General features: G+C 37.1%; 1 protein-coding gene across 16 annotated transcripts in view; it reads right to left on the minus strand.

Moving 5' to 3' along the window:
• LOC129255853 (intermembrane lipid transfer protein VPS13A-like) overlaps nucleotides 1–22185 on the minus strand; it is a 110256-nt gene that overhangs the window by 59054 nt on the left and 29017 nt on the right. For 10 of the 16 annotated variants that reach the window (XM_064096469.1, XM_064096462.1, XM_064096466.1 and 7 more), the window contains exons 15-37: nucleotides 21899–22100; nucleotides 20903–20961; nucleotides 19816–19968; nucleotides 18543–18627; nucleotides 18155–18242; nucleotides 17409–17523; nucleotides 16690–16831; nucleotides 14934–14990; nucleotides 12336–12536; nucleotides 11315–11474; nucleotides 9335–9420; nucleotides 8025–8253; nucleotides 7615–7737; nucleotides 7066–7169; nucleotides 6200–6367; nucleotides 5372–5679; nucleotides 4747–4894; nucleotides 4398–4572; nucleotides 3901–4025; nucleotides 2613–2788; nucleotides 2148–2227; nucleotides 1243–1529; nucleotides 264–386 (exon numbers count right to left, since the gene is read on the minus strand). In XM_064096469.1, the coding sequence (XP_063952539.1) occupies nucleotides 264–386; nucleotides 1243–1529; nucleotides 2148–2227; nucleotides 2613–2788; nucleotides 3901–4025; nucleotides 4398–4572; nucleotides 4747–4894; nucleotides 5372–5679; nucleotides 6200–6367; nucleotides 7066–7169; nucleotides 7615–7737; nucleotides 8025–8253; nucleotides 9335–9420; nucleotides 11315–11474; nucleotides 12336–12536; nucleotides 14934–14990; nucleotides 16690–16831; nucleotides 17409–17523; nucleotides 18155–18242; nucleotides 18543–18627; nucleotides 19816–19968; nucleotides 20903–20961; nucleotides 21899–22100 (3394 nt within the window). The remainder of the gene's footprint in view (nucleotides 1–263; nucleotides 387–1242; nucleotides 1530–2147; nucleotides 2228–2612; nucleotides 2789–3900; nucleotides 4026–4397; nucleotides 4573–4746; nucleotides 4895–5371; nucleotides 5680–6199; nucleotides 6368–7065; nucleotides 7170–7614; nucleotides 7738–8024; nucleotides 8254–9334; nucleotides 9421–11314; nucleotides 11475–12335; nucleotides 12537–14933; nucleotides 14991–16689; nucleotides 16832–17408; nucleotides 17524–18154; nucleotides 18243–18542; nucleotides 18628–19815; nucleotides 19969–20902; nucleotides 20962–21898; nucleotides 22101–22185) is intronic. The other 6 variants (XM_064096468.1, XM_064096465.1, XM_064096457.1 and 3 more) reach the window with 3 other exon arrangements.

Genomic DNA, 22185 nt, shown 5'->3' on the forward strand with positions numbered 1-22185 from the left:
ATCGTGTACATGACTTGTAGTGAGCAGCAAAGAGAAGAACAAGAAGTAGCACATATAATCAGCGAGCTTAAAGTTAGCTGTCAAACTATAGCCCATCTAAACAGTATCTTCCATGAAAAAAAGCCCATTGTGTAAAGATCAGAAAACTAACAATTTTATGACATTCATGTTAATTTGCTGTCCTGGAAACTGACCACTTTGAATCAAATCATCCCTGAGACACATTGATAATATGAATTAGTGGTTGGATATGCATCATTCACCTTGCTGGTTCTGCCTTTCCTGAGCTCTTCCTTGAATGGGCAAGCATCGATCCTCAGCACAGGTAATCCTCCAGACATCTTCATTGTACCATCAGATTGGATCAGGTTCACTTCACCAGAAGTCTGTCATAGAAAGATAAACAGTAAAGTTACCAAGGTAAGACCATGGGGCTGTTTCATAAAGTGGTTCGTAAGTTAAGAGCGACTTAAAGAACGACTGGTGGACCTTTCTCAAGTGCTAAATAATCACCAATGAACATTTTGGTGTATATCATTTACCATAATAACAAATCACCAGTAATTCTTAAAGTCAATCTTAACTTACGAACAGCTTTATGAACCAACCACCATGTCGGCTTTCATATCACATATATATCAAATATTGATCATGTTAGCAGACTAAAAGCAGGTAAAACCAACGTTACCACGGTGATGATCTGAAAAATCTACCAGTCTTTTTATGCTCCCTTCTCGGTGGAGGGATTGAATTGAAGGTAGTATAGGATCAAATACAAAACTACAGAAACCTATCAACAGACCTTGTCACTCACTATCTTGGAGATAGGTTGGTGGAATCAGCCACTTGAATAATATCAGGGTCCCGTCTTACAAAGAGTTCTGAATGATCCAATCAACCTCAATCATATTGAAATCCACTAATGTCATCATTTTTCCTCCAGGAAATTTGCACAATGTCCTTTGGTTTATAAAAGGAGCATACTGACATGTCAAGGAAACAATGAATGTATGAATATACATCATATCGAGTAAACATTTTGAACAAACACATAGTTCATGATGTTGCTGGCTTTCCATAGTTGGGGTTGATGAGATCAATCATAACTTTTTTTAAGACAGGGCCCAGGATTCTGTATAACATTCTCAATTACTTCTTGCTCTGAAAGAGGTTTGACTTATAGACATATTTGGAATATGTCGAACTAAGTTCATTTCTCAGCAGATCTCACTGCAGACTGACCTGTAGAACGAGAGCATTGGTGTCCATAGAGGTGGAATCAGCCACTAGGATGATCTCGGGATCCTGCAGGACGGCCTTGATCTGCATGTCATTCTTGGGGGATTCTTCAGCTGGAGCTGCTGGTGGGGTCTGACTGCTAGTGGTAGATGGCTTGGAGGTTAAACTGGTGCTGGACTTGGTGCCCTGGGCCGCAGCATCCGATGGAAGAGCCTTGGTGAAGATCTCTGCACAGGTCACCAGGAATTCAGAGCAGATGCAGGCGCGTAGGTTGCGCAGGATGGCATCCACTGAAGACATAAGGAAAAAAGGTGTACAGTCAAGATAATCATGAATAATAATAATAATATGCAACATTTATTTAGTGCATAATATTTTGGAGTGCTGCATACTATTACCCGAGCTTTAGCACAGCTACCCTGATCAGATACTCAAGCATTCAAGGAATTCTATTGTACCGGGTACCCATTTACTACACCTGGGTGGAGAGTGGCAAATGTAGATAAATGCCTTGTCAAAATATGTGAGTGCCATGGGGGGCTTTTAACCCTGTATCTTGTGGTTCAAAGTCTGGAGACTTGTCCACTAAGCCACAGATCAGGAAAAAGTTTTGCACATTTTTCTTCAAATACTGAATCCTTGATTGAAAGATGAAGGACAGCATACTGTTTTCACAATGTCTTCCAAGCTGAAATTATCATCACTTGAAATAATGATTTTAAAAAAAATTCATGTTTATTCAATTTCTAAATAAAATGATCAAAACACTGGCAAAATAATATTCTGTGAATAAGCTATAACCTTTTCCTTTTCAATGACTTGTCTCATCACCATCTCCATCATCATTATATTCATCTTATTCATCATCCTTGGACATAACTAACATATTTGTCCTTAATTGAACTTACAATTGATAGCTTTCTTGGCAGACATCTTGAAGTCCACATCCACAATGTTCTCATCTGTCTCCCCATATCTGTATATCATTCTGGTGACAGAACATAGAATGCATTAATTCATAGGGTAATGTTTCACACATTATCTGAATTTAAATGAATTTCATTCTTATAGTCATCAGATAAGTTCTGATAGAATCCTGTCCTTTTTTATAATCTGTCATTTTTTTAAAGAGCAAAAAGCAAAAAGAAATATGTATAATATATTGGTGAATTGAGATGGACCTTGTGTCATACTCAAGATGCACCAGTGCCGTGATCTCAAGGTAAGGAATAAAACTCTAAAAATCATTTCTTCCTCAGGACAAGGTAAGTCAACAGTCCTTTAGTTGCCCAAGTACAAGCAAACCTAACCTACATGTATCCCCATAGTAAACTACACAACCTACAACTTTGAAAAATATATATCATAAGTACCTCGTAATGGCATTGGGATTGGAGGACCTCATATCATTCAGAAGGATGTCACCTAGCTTGGTCTTGGCCTCTACAGCCTGATCTGACATGACAGTAGCTCCTACAATCAACCGACACACGGCAAAGTGACCCAGAATATTCTTGGCTTGTCTCTCCTGGGTGCCACTCAGTGCAGTCTGCAAGGTGAACAAAGATCGCACTCTTTATACAGGTCATACAATTTAATCATTAATTTTGTCAATAAATATGAGGTTGCCACAACAAATAACTGTTTGAAATTCAACATTGTGGTTGATAGTCTGCTGTGCAAACCCTTCACTCGAGTTAAGGGTCTGAATACGCAGCCTATAGTGTCTTGTATACTGGAGGCCCTCTCGCTGAATTGAAACAGCAAGTTTTGTATGTGCTCGTCTTTGCATGGAAACCCACTTGATCAAAGTTAGAATCAGGGTCCGTGCCTGCAGACTAGGTGGTAGAGGTCCATTTCTATGATTAGTGCCGAATAATGATACAATATAAAGACCTCTCTCAATGTCAATCTGCCTATACTGTCGAGGCATTTCCTATCCACCTGGCACAAAATAGATTAGTATTTCTCTAGAAATACCAACCATCTGTAATCATTATGTACATTGTCTCTCTTACCATAACATGTCAGATTATCTTATCAAGTGCAACCAAATGGCCTTTTGCATCTTACATGAAACTTTATGCCAGCATGGTGGTCTCTTGGTTATGTGTCCTTGTCAGCTGTGTTTTTTAAGTTAGTGGGCATCCGTTTTCATGGGGAATTTGACACCATTCGGACATATATCAAACATGGTCAAACCATGGTAGATTGAGATATATGACAAGCACAATAATGCCACTAGAAACTGCCTGATGGTAAAGACATTACCTCACTTTCCCTGGCCTTACAGCTGCCCGAGGCTAAGCAGGCATGGTCAAAGAATTTCTCACTGGTACATCAAGCTTTCCCCCAAAGATGTCTCTGTTACACGCATTTCCAATGCTTTACACAAAGTCTGGGGTCAGCAAATAATCTATTCCCTATGAAAGCCAATGCCCATCTGACTTTAATTCCCGTGCAATGGTGAAAAAGATCATTATGTTTGAGGAGCCTTGTAAAACGGCTACAAGACTATAATTTCTGAAGGTTTCCATGGCGAAGAAGAATAGTGTAGTAGGTTTCACGGTACACCATGTATCTTTCTTGGGCATATGTTGGTCCTGAAAAGGACCACCCAATCTCCTACTATTGTCTAGCAGCTGAGGAAAAGGGACCTACCAGGTCATGTGTTCCTGTATAGAGGGAGACACCAATCTTCTCCATCTCAAAATCAGCTTTGACCTGAACCCATGGTTCCTCGGCTGGTTTCTCTTCTTCTGGCTTGCTGCTGGGTGTCACTTCTGCTTAAAAAAAAACAAAGCAAACAAACACCACAAATATCAATTCAAATGTAAGCTCGGAAGCATTTCAGGAAAAGCTATCAGATTCATTCCTCCAAATTCAAAATGGTTGAGGGTTCTTGGCATCCATAAGGTGTCAGTGACACAACATTTGCTCCGGTCTTAATATCTCAGAGGGCATAGGGTAAGAGTTAAGATTGTAATAGAGTTTTGGTTCAGAATAATGTAAAGATAAGGGTTAGGATTTATTTAATTTTGGAGGTTAGGCTTTATGTTTGGCTTAACATGCAGATTTTCCATCGGAGCATTTGTCGTGGGAGCAAATGCCATGGAACCAAAGTGTCACTTATCTTTCTCGTAGGAACTGTTCTTTACCTGCAGTGGTTTCAGTGGTAGTCCCTTCCTTGGGTGCTCCACCCTCAGCAGCAGTAGGTGCATCCCCTGCACCCTGGACTGGTTTCACAGCTGGCTTGCTCTCTGGCTGTCCTTCCTGCAGATTCTCATTCAGGACCGACATCACTATGCCAAAGTCATCAGTGGCCAAGGAGATCTGAGAAGAAAAACAGGTTGGTTTGTCGGATATATATGGAAGAGATCTTATTCATTCATATAATGTAAACATAATACAGAGCTGCCAACCACACCTGACTAAGGCAATTGGGGGATATAAGAGGACTTGTCAGATAGAATGCCCAACAAGTCCGTCCATGAAACGCTGACTTACCTGAATGGCTTCAAGTTTCCCTGAGACAGCTATAGCCGGAGCACCATGGTACCAGGCCGCAGACAGGTTCCTAGCCAAGGTGACATGTAGACACATGGGATGAAGAATGGGTACTTCTGATTTCACAGCTTCCTGCTGGATGATTGCTCTGAAGAAAATATGAATAAACAAACATATAAAGCATTCAATGAATCTTCTGATATGTCATTTCAGAAGCAGGATAAACCATTATATGACACTAAAGTTTCCACTTTCTGGAGAATTTGACTGGTTAACAACTCACTGCAGTTTAGACATAACACATACATGCATTTCCTGCTTCAGTAGCATTTTCATCACCTCATATCCCTTTGATATTGTACAAAACTAATATTTAAGTGGTGTTAATAATAATGTATGAGGAGCTGTTTCAAGGGGGTTTAAGCACTGTCTGGACAAGCACCAATAAAACGCCAAACCTGCCAACCCTTGACAGACAGTAAATATGGACATATAATCAAGACAGCGTCCAAGATTGAGACATAACCAACTTTTGATGTGCTATAAAGATTTTAAATAATGAGAGAGAGTCCTAAAAGAAGTCCTTCATTTGAAAATGTTCATGGCAATGAGGGAGTTGTCTTACCGAGACAGCTTCATGGACTCCAAGGCGACATGCATGGAATCTATCACAGCTGGGTTCTCAAGGGTTTCCGAACCAGGCACTATACTGAAAGAATTCTTCACGCTCAACTGACCAAAGTCTGCAACCAGACCTGTCTCGGACGTAGAGTTACTTGGGATGACGATGACCGGTGCCTTGACCACGATGTCCATTGCGATGCGTGTTGCTTTCGCGTTGATGTCCTCTGCAGCATGTTGGGCTGCAGTTGCTGCATTCGCCCCGGCCTCAGCAGCAAGTGCCTTGGCACGGTTGAAGTTATCAACAAAACCCTGGTGGGAAAAGATAGTTTTGACTTAAGAAGGAGCAAAGATGTGCATGTTTCTAGCTCTTCATATTGAGCTCAACTTAATGCAGAGCAAACATTTAAATGTGTATGTCTAAAGCCATTACAGCCGACAGAGAAATGATTACGATGGCATCCTCACCAAATCTTGACTTTGATATAATTACAACAACTTTGTAATAACGATAAACAAAAATAGCATTCCTTCAACACACTTGAAACAAAACAGAATAGTTCAAGATGTTTTTTATTTTTAGTTAGCGGGCATCATCTATGGACACATGCCATTAATATATTTTTGATACATAGTTTTCCTTACAAAAAATTCATGACATTGTGATGGCAGCATAAAACTGAGGAAACAATGGTATGAAGTAAGTCATCTTCTTCCTTACAGTCAAAGTAGCCATTAGAAAATTACACCTACAATTTTCAGTGTGTAGGGAGCAGTATTAGGCTAATACTACCTGTGTTACAGTCCTTGTTATCTTGGAAAATGAACTTACCAGAAGATTATTGACGAATTTGTTGAGGAAGACGGCTCGGATGCACCCCACCTTCAATCCTACCCTCATGTCAACGGCATTCATGTCTGAATACAGCTCACCTACTGTAGCATGGTTGTACAGGGTCAGAGCCATCTGGAAGACCTCTTTATCTAAGGTTGATAGAATCTATTTATATAAAAAAAAAAGAAATAATCATATTAATCATAACAGAATTACCGTGTTTGTGCAGAGCACTCATTTCCGTCAGATATCGCACTCCTAGATTTGTGTTCAATACAACGGGTAGGAAAATTAATTGCTTCTAGATGTTCACTTTTATACAATATCCGTATTTAGGGCTAACCATCAAACATACAGTGTAATTTAAATTTAAATAATAATAATAGTCAGTTCTTGTATAGCACATAACACATTATAAATAGCGTCTCTATGCGCTTCCAAAGGACTTGGATATTATACTACTTGAATGTAACAATTTGGATGACACACGATTAAGAAATGTCTCTTATATTGCACTGTAGTGTGGTTTTCTTTCCCCTTTCTTTTTGAGGCCTCCATCAATTTCAAGCTCCACGCTTAAGATGGCAGTCTCCAACATTTCTATTGATGATATGTATATATTTTTTCAGTTCATATATAGGTTTCAACAATAAAAAAAGGAAATAATTTTTTTCTGATTGTAATTTACATTTAAATTAGAATAATGCTATGTATGTTAATCATCATCATGATGGAAAATGTTTACGCATTGTTATATTATGTTGAAAAATAATTATACTCGTATACTCTTGTTTTCGAAATGAAGAAATAAGATTAGATTGATATTACACTAACAGAGTAAGGTATGAATGTAATCTACAAACCCTTGGATGAATGGCATCTGGTGTGGGATCAACCACAGTGATATCCTGTAGACATGCATTCACACAAGTCTTGTGTTTCTGAACAGTCACATTGGCCTCCAGTCCTGTCAGATGAGACAACATACAGAATGTTTTCACAGAAGTCAGTCAGTGCCAGTGGAGGACAAATTTCTATGTTTTTAATATGGACCAATAAATGAATCTGAATCTGAATCTGCTAGTGTCAAATAACAATGATAAAACAACAAATTAACATATGAGGCACATTTCTTTTTAAAATACCTAGTCCATCAATCTATGGAAATGCCCGCTAGGTGATATATTCAGGAAATAACTTGCCATCTGTTTTTGACTCCCAACTTCTAGGTCCCATAGCACAAAACTTAGTTATTGATCATAGATCTAATTATTATGATTGATTGCATTGATTATTATGTACTATCAATCATACAAATCAACTGTAATCTCAATCGCTGAGTTTTGTGATTCAGGACCATGGACTCATTAAAATGAGATTAGGTACGAACAGCACAATATGCAAAAACCTACCTTTGACAGCCACCTCTGTTAGACTAGCCTCTTGGGTGCACACTACGAGAGCAATGGTGTCTAGAGTGGCTACAACCTGGACATCGATGGCATCAGTTGCTTTTACTCCTTTGGTTCGCTTGCCTGTGGGATGACAAGGCCTTATCTTAGAAACATATAATAATTGTATCATCTTTCTTGATTTATTGTCGTAATATATACTTTAACCATTGCATTACAGAACCTGGCACATTAAAAAAATGTGTTTTGCAAATCTTTACTCCAAGACCAGTGTGTATGCCCAGTCTCATGAGCACTGGGTGAAAACTGAGGAAGTACTTCACCCATAGGATTTGAAATGGATCAACCAACCATCCCAATGACTCAACTGCATGCTGATTCCTTGGCTGGGGAATAATAATCTGACTTACGTTCTGGTTTCTTATCGTCCTCACTGCTGTATCCCTCGTCCTCTACCTGTCCATCCTCAGTGGCCGGTGCCTTGCCCTGGTCCAGACTGGCCACCAGGGTATCCGCAAACTCAGTGATATCCAGGATGGCTTCACAGTGAGCTACTACCTCTAGGGTGGTGAAGTGAGCCGTGATCGTCTGCTCTGTTGACTTGTAGGTGGTGGCAAACTCTGGGTTGTTCTTGTCAATCTGCAGGGCATTCCAAGGTCAAGTACAGAGTGGATTAACTACAGAGTTGGTGAATGCTGATGTAATACTCGATGGCTCAGAATGGGACACTAGAAACATTCCATAAGTTAGGGCCAATATTACATGAATCATAGATGGATGCAATATCGGCCCTAAGATGTGGAATATTCCTGGTATTCAATGAAGAAAAGATGTCCAATATAGCCAAACATGTCTAAATGGCCACCTGTCTATGGGGAATTCTGTTTTTAATAACCACCAAAATTGCCTTCCATTTAAGTACTATGTGTAATCAGTCTCTTGTGGCCATTTGTTTTTTATTTTCCTTGGATGGTTTTAATACACAGGATTTACAGTATAGTTATAATCATTTATAAATCATCATTCAGAAGGCACAAACTGAAGAAAAAAACAGTACTAATCATTGCAGAAAAGAAAGGTAATAGAAAACTAAAACTAATAGTGAGTTTTGTTCACGAGCCTATGGAAGATTTATGAAATTTTGGCGATTCTCATGCAATCATCAAATCAACACACTGGAAGTTGAGTATGATGACCACTTAAAGAGAAGTGAAAAATGTTTTTTTACATACAAGTAAAAGGCTCTTAAACCAATTTGCTTGCTTCAATAGACAGATTGTCTCTATACCGTAGTTCAGAGTTACTGAAGAATGTTTGCTGTAACATAAAGACTATATAAATGCCACATACATATACATGTATCAATACTTTTCAATGAAATAAATTGAATCACATATCATTCAGCTTCATTTCATATTTAATGCACTCTAAGTTTTCTTTTCAATCTAACAATATTACGTATTATGACAATGAATGAAAGTGAACAATGGGAACTTAAGAGAATTACATTTTACCCATACTCAAGTGCACTCTTAAATTCTTTCTCAATCCGACATTATTACATACAATGACACTGAATAAACGAATGTGAATTTTAATTGAGTCACATTTTACTCATTCAACTTGTATGTTTATACATATATAGTCCTCTCTTCTATTTTTTGAATATGACAAAATTAAATTCAATGACACTGAATGGGAGAGAATGATAGGAACTTACCTTATGATATTTGACAGATAGGAGTCTCTCTGCTTTCTCATCGTAAGCTGGTGTTCTAATCAGATACAACTTGTCAGATCCAGGTACTGTTTTAAATAAATAAACAAAGTCTTTATACAACTTTTATCTCATCTTGATTGTCAACAATCAATATTGAATAGAGAATAATGACCCTGATTTTGACTCTAGTTTCATCTTGACCTTGATCCAAATTTGGATTCCCATCATGATTTGTATATTTATCTAAATTCTTGTCATGGAATTGAAATGAAATTTGTATTTCAATGAAAGCATTGTTTGTATTAGAAATAAAATCTTGTAAGGATGGCACAAAGACCAGAACAGAATGGACTGAGATAAAATGTAATATTTTTCCTGTTTGTTGGGGGAACTTTTCATTAAGGATTGCCTCTAACAATGATTCCTGTATAAGGTTTTTTTTTCAAATATTACCATTCATATAAAACCTGGACAGATATGTGTTGTCAATGGCACAACTGAGATATTGCAAGAAACTTGTGATCAATTGCAAATCTATTTGGGGTCTAATAATGTCTTGCAATCAATTACAAATTTCTAATTGATTGCTGGGTCATGTATTACAAACAGTTACGATAGATCCGATCAACAACAATTATGGAAAGCCAGCAACATCAACATCTAAAATACATGTTTGTTAAAAAAATTTACTAGATATGATGTATATTGATTTCTCAAAAATTCAGTTTGCTTCTCTTTGTTTACAAAGGACATTGTGCAAACTTCATGTTGAAAAAATATTGACACTGATGGATTTCCACATCCTTGTGGTTGATCGGATCAATTGTAACTCTTTGTAAGACGGGGCCCTGATCTTCCAACAGGAGAACAATTTGATTAGCTACAGCTAAACTTGATCTTTTGATTGTAAAATTGCAATTGATTGCAAAAAAATTCTTGCAATACCCCCCTAAGAGGATGGTGACATGACTTTCGCTCCTGCGACAATTGCTCCCGACTTCATTTTGTCTAAGATGTAAGGTTAGGGTTAGGGTTGCAATAGAAATTTATGTTAGGTTTAAAGTATAGTGTTAAACCCAGGGTTAAAGTTGGTCATTTAGGGACAGTGATTTTCCGCACTCCCGGAAAACGGACGGAATTCACGGAATCGGCCTTTTGAAACGGAAAGTGGCTTTTCAAACCGAAATTCACGGAAAACGTGTTTTTTCTCAAAATGCACAAAATAGCAACAGAAATTAATCCCAAATCCTCAAAATATACGAATATCAACTGAAAAAAGACGATCCCACTTTGTCTTTGCTACAACAATCATGACAATCAACACATCGTAACTACACTCGAGCCCCTCCATCACTCGATCGTATCTTAATTAGTTTACACTCACGTCCGCATATAGGGCAGAATATGGCCGTGTGTTGCTGCCCTCTGCGTTCGGTCATAATATAATGATTACGGTGATTTAAAAAATCCAAAATGGCGGATAGGCATTAGTCGACGACTGCCCAAAACGATGTCCGAAAAGTCCCCAAATCAGCGATAAAATCCCATTTAACCATAAAATAATGCTAATAATATGAAAAGTGAGGATGTATTCATGTTATGTTTCTCTAAATAGTTTTTGAGCTCGAATCTCTGCGATTAAAACGGATTTTAAAGCGATGTTAGTACATTGGTAGATGCAAATTTTGACCAGCACTAGCATTTTGACATCACTACTCATTGCGTATTGGTTTTCTTTGTAAACGGAATTGTCACTTTTTCATGTACACAAAGTCTACGGGGAAACGTAATTTCCGTTTTCAGACATGCTGAAACGGAAAAGGCAATTTTTAGAAACGGAAATCACTGTCCCTAGTCATTCGATTAGTGCGTGGAATTCAGAGCGGAGCAATTGTCGCCAGAGGAAATGTCATGGAACCAAGATGATCAGTCAGTACACCAAGGGGATTGTGTGATGATTCCTATGGGACATGGTATCACCTTGGAATTTATGATGCTGTGCTGCTATACTCCCTAGGGACAGCTCCAAGTTCATATCAAAAGGTCTGACTTCCACCTTGGCTCCCAAGGAATGGATGGCCACACCAAGGACAGGTTTCTCCGTTCCATCCGCATCCACCTGATCCAGGTTCAGAGCAACCTAGGAAAACAAAGATAATACCAATAATAACGCTCGTAAAATAGCCTTAAAAACGGACATACTGAGGCTTTTCGACATGCACTCATCATAATAATACTAATAATGATACGGCATAAATATTCACCTTGTCAGGTGCTCAAGGCGCTCGTATATCATCTCGGCTAAGCTAGGCAACTATCATTCTGGGCTCACAGCTTTTTTGGGGAAATTCAGTCCTGTTGGTACTTTTACTCCACCTGGGTTGAGTGCAGCATGGTGTGGATAGATTTCTTGCTAAAGGAAGTTCACACCATGACTGCAATTCAAACCAAGGGGAATGTAACCTATTGCAATGCTGTATACAGGGTTAAATCCAATGACTGGGATAACAATATTACGGTTCCATGACATTTGCTCCGGCAACAATTGCCCCGATGGAGAATCTGCACATTAAGCGAAACATAAAACATAACCTCCAAACCTAAATAAACCCTAATCATAATATTTACATCATTCTGAACCAAAAAAACTCTATTGCAATCCTAACTCAAACCCTATGCCTTCTAAGATATTAAGACGGGAGCAATTGTCGCAGGAGCAAATGGCGCGTCACCAATATGACATTGTTGTTACTTAATAACCTTTTTTTTTTTACCAGTTATGTTATTTGTGTATTTGTAGGGCCCCGGCTATAAGCAGTCTTGCTTCTTAGGGGTCCTGACCATTAAGTAATTTGTAACCTGTTATATTTTGAATTAGTTTGTTTGTATCATGTTATTTTTGTAAATATTTTGATGTCTTTTTAATGGTCAATAAATTGAATTGAAATTGAAGATTTCAAACATCTCAAATAATCCATCATTTTTCTTCCTGCTGACTTACTCTCTTCAGTTCAAACTGGAGCTCCACGTCCGATCTCATGTAGACGCTGGTGCTCTCCTGTCTCTGTAAGGCTTGTTTCTTCTTGGAACGCGTTGGACTCGACCCCTCGTCAGCAGACATAAATTCATCATCACTGTCATCTCCCGCTACTGCCATGAGTTTACTGTCTGAAATGCCCCTCCCTACTGCGTACGTCTCACCCTGTGGAATGGCAATCAACAGAGTTTATATAGGTGGGAAAGGGAAGACTTGCAACTGACTGGAAGCCAAATCTAAGTCCTAGATCAATTGTGACTTTTCAATGAACACCCCTCTCTACGACGTACATCTCAGTGTTAAATGAGAATGAACTGAGTTATACAACTACTCATGAGGGCATCGCAAGAAACTTGGAATCAATTGCAAGTTAAGTTTAGGTAAATAAAATCAATCATAACTGTTGCAATTAACCCCCATCCCTTCCACAACAGCACACATTGTACATCATTGGATGGGAATGAACTGTTGATGGGGGCATTACAAGAAACTTGCAATTAATTTCAAGTCAACTTTGTAACTGATACTTGCAAATCGATTGTAATTAAGTTTCTAGTAAAATCCCTAAGAGAGAGCAACTTAGATAAGATTTTGATAAAATGACAATTGTTCTGGCTAAAAAGTATATTTGGAAGTGATTATCTGCATAATTCAGCTCCCTTTGATAAAATAATGTGAAGAAGTACACTGTATACTTCACTGTATGTCATTAACCCCCCCAAAAAAAAGTTTTTGAGACTGCCAAATCAACTGAATGGGAATTTACTTAAAGGTCAAGTCCACCCCAGAAAAATGTTGATTTGAATCAATAGAGAAAAATCTAACAAGCATAACGCTGAAAATTTCATCAAAATCGGATGTAAAATAAGAAAGTTGTTACATTTTAAAGTTTCACTTATTTTTCTCAAAACAGTTATATGCACAACTCAGTGATATGCAAATGAGAGAGTCAATGATGTCCATCACTCACTATTTCTTTTGATTTTTATTGTTTGAATTATACAATATTTCGAATTTTACAGAATTGACAATAATGTAGAACTTGACTGAACCACATAATGTTAAACAATGTTAATTCCACATGTTCAGGGAGGAATAAAACTCGATTTCACATGACAATGGGGAGAAAATCAAAATATTTCATATTTCATATAGTAGAATACAAAAAAAAATAGTGAGTGGGTGACATCATCAGTCCCCTCATTTGCATACCAACCAGGATGTGCCTATAACTGTTTTGTGAAATTAAGCGAACTATAAAATGCCATGACTTTCTTATTTTACATCCGATTTTGACAAAATTTTCAGTGTTATGTTTGTTGGATTTTTCTCTTTTTAATCAAATCCACTTTTTGTTGGGGTGGACTTGTTCTTTAATCATCAAATAATTGAAATTCATAACCATGTCTAATGTATGAGAAATTAGGTACCAATCTCTACATAAATATCTCTACAAATAACAAGTTGCAACAAGATAGCACTTGACAGTTGTTAGGTTACTACCAAATATAAAATTTCAAATCCAAAACACAAAAAAAAAATAAAACAAAGTTTAATATCGAAACATCAAATTAATACAAATAAGTTATGATTCATCAATATTCATGGAAAAAATAAAGGATGAAATATTCCTTGCAGAAATCCATTAACAACACAGAGGCAAGAGAGACAGTCAAAGTGATATGACCAGACCATGCTTAAACAATAGTAAAAATCTTATCAAAACAGGAAAGGCGAGTTGGAGTGGGACAAAGTCTCATGCCAGAATGGTTGAATGAATAATAATGATATATTTTATATATCTAAGCAACTTATTTTTTTCTTTGTTTTGTTTTGTTCATGCATGTCTATTATCTTTCTACACCAGTGGAAAACGAATTTTTTGTAATTTTTATGTTGCGTAGACAAAATAAAATATCTTGTATCTTCATGCATAAACTTTCCATAAGCTAACTGCTAATGATAAACACTGTATTTTTACTTTGTGGTAAAATAATCAAAAAGCAACATGTGCCATTTCTCATTTTGTGAACCCTAAAATGGATGAAGTTGATATTATGACAAATGATCAAAACCTCACTCAACATAAAATAAAGACATAACTGAAACAGTTAAAAACATGGTTATTTGTCCATTTCTCAAAGGATTCTTTGATGAGTACTAAAACGTTTCTTAAAATAATAGTGTTCAATATTCCTTTCTTTGAGAAACAAAATATAAATGGAAAAAATTAGCAATTTTAAGGGCTTATTAAAATCAACCAAATAACAAAATGCTAAACACAAAAATAAATTTCATGGATTACAAAGACAATGACTGTTAGGATTTATTAGGAAACTTCTAAAAGACTGATAATGTTGACATGCATAAACTTTAATCCCAATCTGGAATAAATGATTGAAACATAAAATAACAAAATGGGTTAGGGATTATGTTTTTGGTTTTGTTATCAGTCTGTTCATTATCAACACTCTCTGAACATCTTGCCTCTGCTGTCCATTCACTCGCCGTCTCATAACCATCGGATTCCTCCAAAGACGCAAGCGCTTTGACCACACTTACGGAGGCGGACGAGCCTTGCTGGCCTCCTCTGGCTGTCCCTCCTGCTCCCGAGACACCCTGTATCATTCAAGAATACCATGATGCAAAATACCACATAGATAGGAGAGTCAAGAAAGAAAGAAAAAAGAGCCAGAGCCCCTGTAACACAAAGCTAAGCACCTGGAGTCCGTTTCATAAAACTTGTTATAATCAACAAACAGTTAAAAGCTACTGAAATCCTTCAATCCTACATGTATTGGCTAGTACTACCGTAGTAAATTTCTTATAGAAATTGTGCATTTGTTATTATGACAAGTCTGTATAAAATGGGACCCTGATCCTGCGACTGAATCTTACGATTGAATGCACATGATTATCAATGCAATCAATTGTGAAAATCAGTCCTACGATCAATTATTTAGCTTTGTGTTACAGGACCCAAGTACCCCAATCCATAAAAGATACTGTAATGTTAAATGATAAACAGACAACTTGGGTTAAACAGGTAATCAAAATTAAAGTTTCCATGGCAGGAGCCTTAACACCAAAGTTACTTTAGTGGTTACAGAAAGGGAAACCTTTTTTTCAGCAACAGAAACCAGTGCCCGCCTTACGAAGAGTAACGATTGATCCGATCGACCTCAACTGTATGGAAATCCATCAATGTCATATTTTTTTAATAGAAAATTTGCACAAAAGTCCTTAGCAAACAAAGGGAAGGACACTGAATCTTTCATTAAAAAAAGATGTATGAATTATACATCATATCTAGAAAATATTTTGAACAAACATGCATTTCAGACGTTGACATTGCTGGCTTTCCATAATTATGGTTGATCGGATCAATCGCAACTCTTTGAACGACAGGGCCCAGAAGTACAAGAGTCAAATGTTATATAATTAAAAGAGGTCCCCCAAGATAAACATCCCAATGTATGTGTGTGACTTGAACTTGGTACTCCAGTAACAACTTTAACAGTATTCTGCAGATTTCTTTGCCACTTGTAAAATTTCTAGTCAATTGTGTCATTGCTCAGTGACAGAATGGATAAATAGACTAGGTAAAAGTTTTTGGTGCCAAAGCCTGAGCATGTGTGCCTGACAGGCATTGGATAATGCATTTTTGGATCAGGCTGTTGCATCATGGGATGAGGATGTTGACCCATAGGGACAATGAGGGCAGCAGATGGTAGGATGTGCAATTTGCAAGTAGAATACACTGTCTTTAAGAACAAGACAAGAATTCACTCTTGATCAACTTGATCTAATTTTCAAATAACACCAGTTACCTTTAGAGAGAAATAGAGATGTGCAAATAAAATACTCCCAAACCACTTTTCCCCAAAACATATCAAAGAGAAAATGTTACATTTTTTCAGAGTGCATCTCCCATGCTTTGAAATAGTAATGAAAATCCAACATATTCAAACAATTGAATAGAATCATTCGAAATATGATAAGCATGCCTACTAAAGCCACAAATCTACATAATAATGTTCAATAATAGAATATATACTTCCAAACAATAAGCATAAAGGATAAAATGTGAATACCTATATCTCACTGCATGATAAATAAAGTACTAGTATAGGGCATCTTGTCAGAGCTGTGTCTTTCCTGCTGCAATCCAGTGAGCAAATATTTTATCCATCACAGACAAAATAAGGGAGAATGCAGGGAAGCCTTTGTCGCAGGATTGCAGCTAAAAGACATGGCACAGATTTTTGAAAAATTTCCTACATATGAGACGTACATATATATTTTTTAAAGTAATGACCTTGCTATCTTTCTTGGCTGTAGGTGCTTCTGGTTCATCACTCTCAGGTAAGGGTATACTGGTAGCCAGGGCAAGCAGCTGCTTCAGCTTATGATCTGATAGGGTGATGGATACATCAGGTAGTTCACCAGTCACTTTCATCCTGCAAAAAAATAAATTTTAAATATGTAAAAATATGTGGATGCATTTAAATGGATAATGAAAGTCACATGATTTGAATATATTAAGTAAAGCTCCCCCCCCAAAAAAAAAAATACTTTGACATCCGATGAAAAATAATGAAATTATGGAGTTCCTAAATTTTGCAACGTCACTGAAACAGTTCCATGCATGTCGTCATGAAAATAGAATGAGTAAGCTGATGATGTCATTCCAAATTTTCCTTTCTCTCATGTTGTTATGTGAATCTCGTCATGTCTAAATCTTTTTGGAGAGATGATCAGATGATGAGATCTTGGATCTTGTCATGTCTACATCCTGTGGGAGAGATGATCAGATGACAAGATCTTGGATCCATGATCATGTCATTTGATCATCTCTTCTAAAAGATGCAGACATGACGAGATCTGAGATTTTGTCATCTGATTATTTCTCAAACGGGATGTAGACATAACAAGATCCAAGATCTTGTCATCTCATCATCTTTTTCAAGGATTGTAGAAGTGACGAGATGATTATCTGAACATCCGGTCGGCACTTTTAAGCTTCCATACACTTACTTGGCAAGTCTTACATCTTCTACCATACATTTCTGTAATGAGATATGAAGATCCATTGGCTGAAGGAGATGAAGAGGGGATCCGTGCTGCTTACGAATGGCTTGCCAATCCTCACCTGAACAAAAAATTGAAAACCAACTTAATATCATTCTCATTCTTTTATTTCAATTCTCATTAGGAGTAATGAGTAATTATAAAACCTGAAAGCAATCACATTTTTGTTTAATTATGCTTTCGTTAATTGAGTGGTGTTACGGCTCAGTGGATAAATCTACTGACTTTGAACCACAAGGTTCGGGGTTCAAATCCCACCATGGCACTCACGTCCTTTGTCAAGGCATTTCATCTACATTTGCCACTCTCCATCCAGGTGTAGTAAACAGGTACCTGATAGGAAGGAATGCCTGGAATGCTCGAGCACCTTATAAGGGCATGTGTGCTAAAGCCGGGGTTATAGTATACAGCACCTAGAGACATTGTATAAAGCGCTATATAAAAGTCGCATATTATTATTATCATTATTATTATAGCTATTATCATTATCATCAATAATCCAGTTGCAAGTTGAATCATGCTGCTGGGTTATTTCTTGCCGATTTGTCTTCTGAAAAGACATTTCGATTATTCTGTATTTCAAATTCTTCAGCAGCTCAATATATCACAACAATATTAACATCAACAACACGATTATCATTGAATAACCTGTATGAAATGTTAAGGAGTTGCAGAGATGGCATTTGATTTACCTTTAGGAGCGAAGATAACCTGAACATCCTGAACATCAAGATTGAATCGGTCATAGGCCTTTCTCATGAGATCCTCAAGTGATTCATTCTAGGTGGAGAGGGAAATACAATAAAAAATATTAATCCTCGTTGTGATGACTACCTTTATCATTTATCATCATCGTCTAGTTATCTTGACTATCACAATCGTTGTCTCCATCATCATCATCATAACCATCATCATCACCATCACCATCATCATCATCATCATCATCATCATCATCACCACCACCACCACTGTCAACATAATCATCATCATCTACACCAAAACAACATCATCATAACCATCATAACCATCATCAGTAAAGTCAAAGCTAAGGACTCCTCAAACAGTCCAACTACATCTCACCTCTGTTCTTTCTCCTACATGTCTCTCCTCACTTTCCGTTCTCATTTTGATATTTCCAAGGTCCACAACGAGCACCGATCCCGAGCTAAAAACAAACAAAAATATGATACAGTGATATAGTGATGTTAAAGGGATGGTCCGGGCTGAAAATATTTATATCTTAATACATAGAGTAGAATTCACGGAGCAAAATGCCGAAAATTTCATCAGAATCGGATGACAAATAATAAAGTTATTGAAGTTTAAAGTTTAGCAATATTTTGTGAAAACAGTCGTCATGAATATTCATTAGGTGGGCTGATGATGTCACATCTCCACTTTCCGTTTTCTTATGTTATTACATAAAATCATAATTTTTTCATTATTTCATACTTGTGTGAATAATATGTCTCCCTTATAATGAAATAAGTTGCAGCAATAAATATCTAATGCACTAAATCAGTTGTCATTCCAATTTTTTTTCTTCTTGGAGGAAAAAATTTGAATAAACCTCATTTCATATAATAAAATACAAAAGAATAAGTGGAGATGTGACATCATCAGCCCACCTAATGAATATTCATGACGACTGCTTTCCCCAAATATTGCTAAACTTAAAAATTCAATAACTTTGTTATTTGTTATCCGATTTTGATGAAATTTTTGGCATTTTGCTCAGTGAATTCTACTCTATTTATTAAGCTATAAATACTTTCAGCCCGGACCATCCCTTTAATCATGTAACTAGTGCTTTCATCCAATGAACATTATTACGTGTTTTAAGCTATTTCAAGCCATAAGGTGTGGGTGTGTCTTGCTCTAGTGGTTCTGACTATCGTCCTTCAAACAGAGGATCACGTGTTCAAAGAAATTGATCCACATTGTGCTGCACTCAACCCAAGTGAGGTAAATGGTACCCGGCAGGATCAATTCATTGAATGCACTGAATGCTGTTTATAAAGTGGTAACTCAAGCTTCATAGTTGCACTTTGTATTCTCTGACAAAAAAAACTATATAAATTAAGCTATCATTATTATTATTACAATGTGTGATTTAGGTGCATAGGAGAGTGCGATCCTTTTCCATTCAGTTCAGTTTCCATTTAGTTCTACCCTGAGCTAAGTCTTCAGCATCCGGTAGGGATAGTCCCACGTCACTTCGGACTTGGTCCCTCCATCTGGAAGGGGGATGTACGTCCTGGTGTTCTCCTCTTTTCAAAGTCATTTCTTTAGGCCTGGACTGAATTAATCAAGTTATTTGATTGAGATTCAGAATGAAAGTACCAGACCTTACCCATCAAATACACCTTTCTCTGGGATGATGACATAGGTAGACTTGACATCCACATTGATATCCAGGATCTGCTTGTTGTCCACCATGAACTGTAGACCTGTCGTTGAGGTGGAGCCAAGTTCCGTCAGGTTGGACATCGCGGCTGCGGACAGGCTGAAGGGAAAATGAAAAAAAAAATCTTTATTAAAAACGGTTCGATGTGCGACATCTTTTACCTAGGTCCAGAATCATATATTACTTTCTATCAAAGTTAAAACAAATGAGAGTATATTCATATACTAGTAGTGGTTGCGCTGTACAGTCATCTTAATATCACACATAGAGCTACTCAAATCCTTAAGATATTTGACTAGAAATGAGACGTTTCCTAGATAATTGTTTCACAAACATTACCAGACCACAACAAAAGATCCAATAATATTGAAATGAATGTTGCCATAGATGAGTTTTGTGCCATCTTTCCTTCTGATAATTGTACATAACTCATGCATATGATGTCATAATGTTACAGCGCCCTTCCTCAGAGGATATAGGAATACATGCAAAAGAAGTTGTCAGAGATGCGCCAGCTGCATATCACCAGGTAAGGCAATGGCTTTAGCCTCTAAGATGGCGGCATGATGACGCCACTGCATTAAGTCTATTCTATAATTTTTTGTTCTATTATTAATTGTATCATCTGTCTAGGAATAGTCTTACTTTATAGATAGTGCAATATACCGGTATGTGAATTGTATTATTGTTCTCATTAATGTTAGCTTCATCACCATCAAAAATATCTTCACCAATAAGATCATCATCACCATCACCATCATCACCATCATCATCACCATCACCATCATCATCATCATCACCATCACCATCATCACCATCATCATCACCATCACCATCATCATCATCACCATCATCATCACCATCATCATCATTCATCACTATCATCTCTGGTATAAACATTCTAACAACATCTCTTTGATATTATAAAATCAAGAGCAAATAATAATACATGTAAATTGTTTTATACTGCCTTGTATTTCTTTCTCCTGGAAATGAATAAATAAAATTGTGAATTTATTGAAATATAACTCACTCGTCCAGCCTGACATCTTGTGGGGGTTTGAAGAAAGCTGCTATACTGTTGATTGTATTCTGAATTATAGTAGAAGCAAAGAAGGGCAAGATAACATTATCACCATTAGACTAAATGGAAATTAGAGTAAGTGGATATTCGACCAAGTGCAGAGTAGACAAAATGGCAAATAGACCAACTTGATTGTAGACCAAATGGGTTTAGCCAATGTGGTACTAGACTCTCTTAGAAGTAATCCAAGTAAATATGAATCTATATCTAAAACATTTCCTTTTTAAGATTTTGACCCAGATTCAGAAATGAAACTTATCCATTTATAGACAACTTCGAGAAATACAGTTTATCAAGATGGAATTTTTGGCAGGCTAAATTCAATTCATGGTCAAAAGATCACTTTAAGACTAATGAGTTCAATTAACAAAAACATGTGTTTTTTATCAAGCAAAGTCCTTTGAGATTTGTGCTCAATTACAAACTTAAGTTTCTTGCAGTGCTCAAATACACTTGATTATTGGACTCATGCTTGCTATGCAATTAAACATAAGTCTCTTACAACGGCCCAGTAGTCTTTACTTACTCTTGTGACTATGTATTAAACCTGCAACAAATCTATCTTGAAAAGGAAGCCTTCTAGAAGACAATTTCATATTATTTATTGCCATATGTAATACCAACTAGTATGTGGAATGAATTATATTTATTTAAGAGTGATTTCAAAATATCAAATCTCTTGTATCTGAATGTACCCCAGGAGAGACACTCGAAGATATCCAATGTTAAATAATAAGATCAGGGGGCTGTTTCATAAAGCTGTTCGTAAGTTAGGAGCAACTTTAAGAACGACTGGTGATCATTTCTTACGCGCTAAACCATCGCCAATTTATTATACCCTTCGCCACAAGAAAGGATTACCAGTCGTTCTTAACTTACAAACAGCTTTATGAAACGGCACCCAGATATTAAAGAACAAGAAAAGTCTTAATATCCACGACTTACCGCATCGTAGACCACTTTGAGAGGCTGCGTCCGTAGGATGATACGTTGATCAGCTTTGCCGTCCATAGGATTGGTCTCAAACTGAAGGCTGACTTCGGAGACCTTCTCATCTTCCAGAGTGACCTGGGACTCCACCATCTGAGGGCGCTGTCCATTGTTTGGCAATCCAAGGACACTGAACTCACCAAGCTGCAGGTCAAGCCTGATCAAATCAGATATATGATAAATGGGGCGATTAATGTGGAGGCATTACTGACCTCATCTCTCTACGCTCTTCTAACTCTCTC

This window comes from Lytechinus pictus, chromosome 3 (assembly GCF_037042905.1).
Source record: "Lytechinus pictus isolate F3 Inbred chromosome 3, Lp3.0, whole genome shotgun sequence".
Lineage (NCBI taxonomy): Eukaryota > Metazoa > Echinodermata > Echinoidea > Temnopleuroida > Toxopneustidae > Lytechinus > Lytechinus pictus.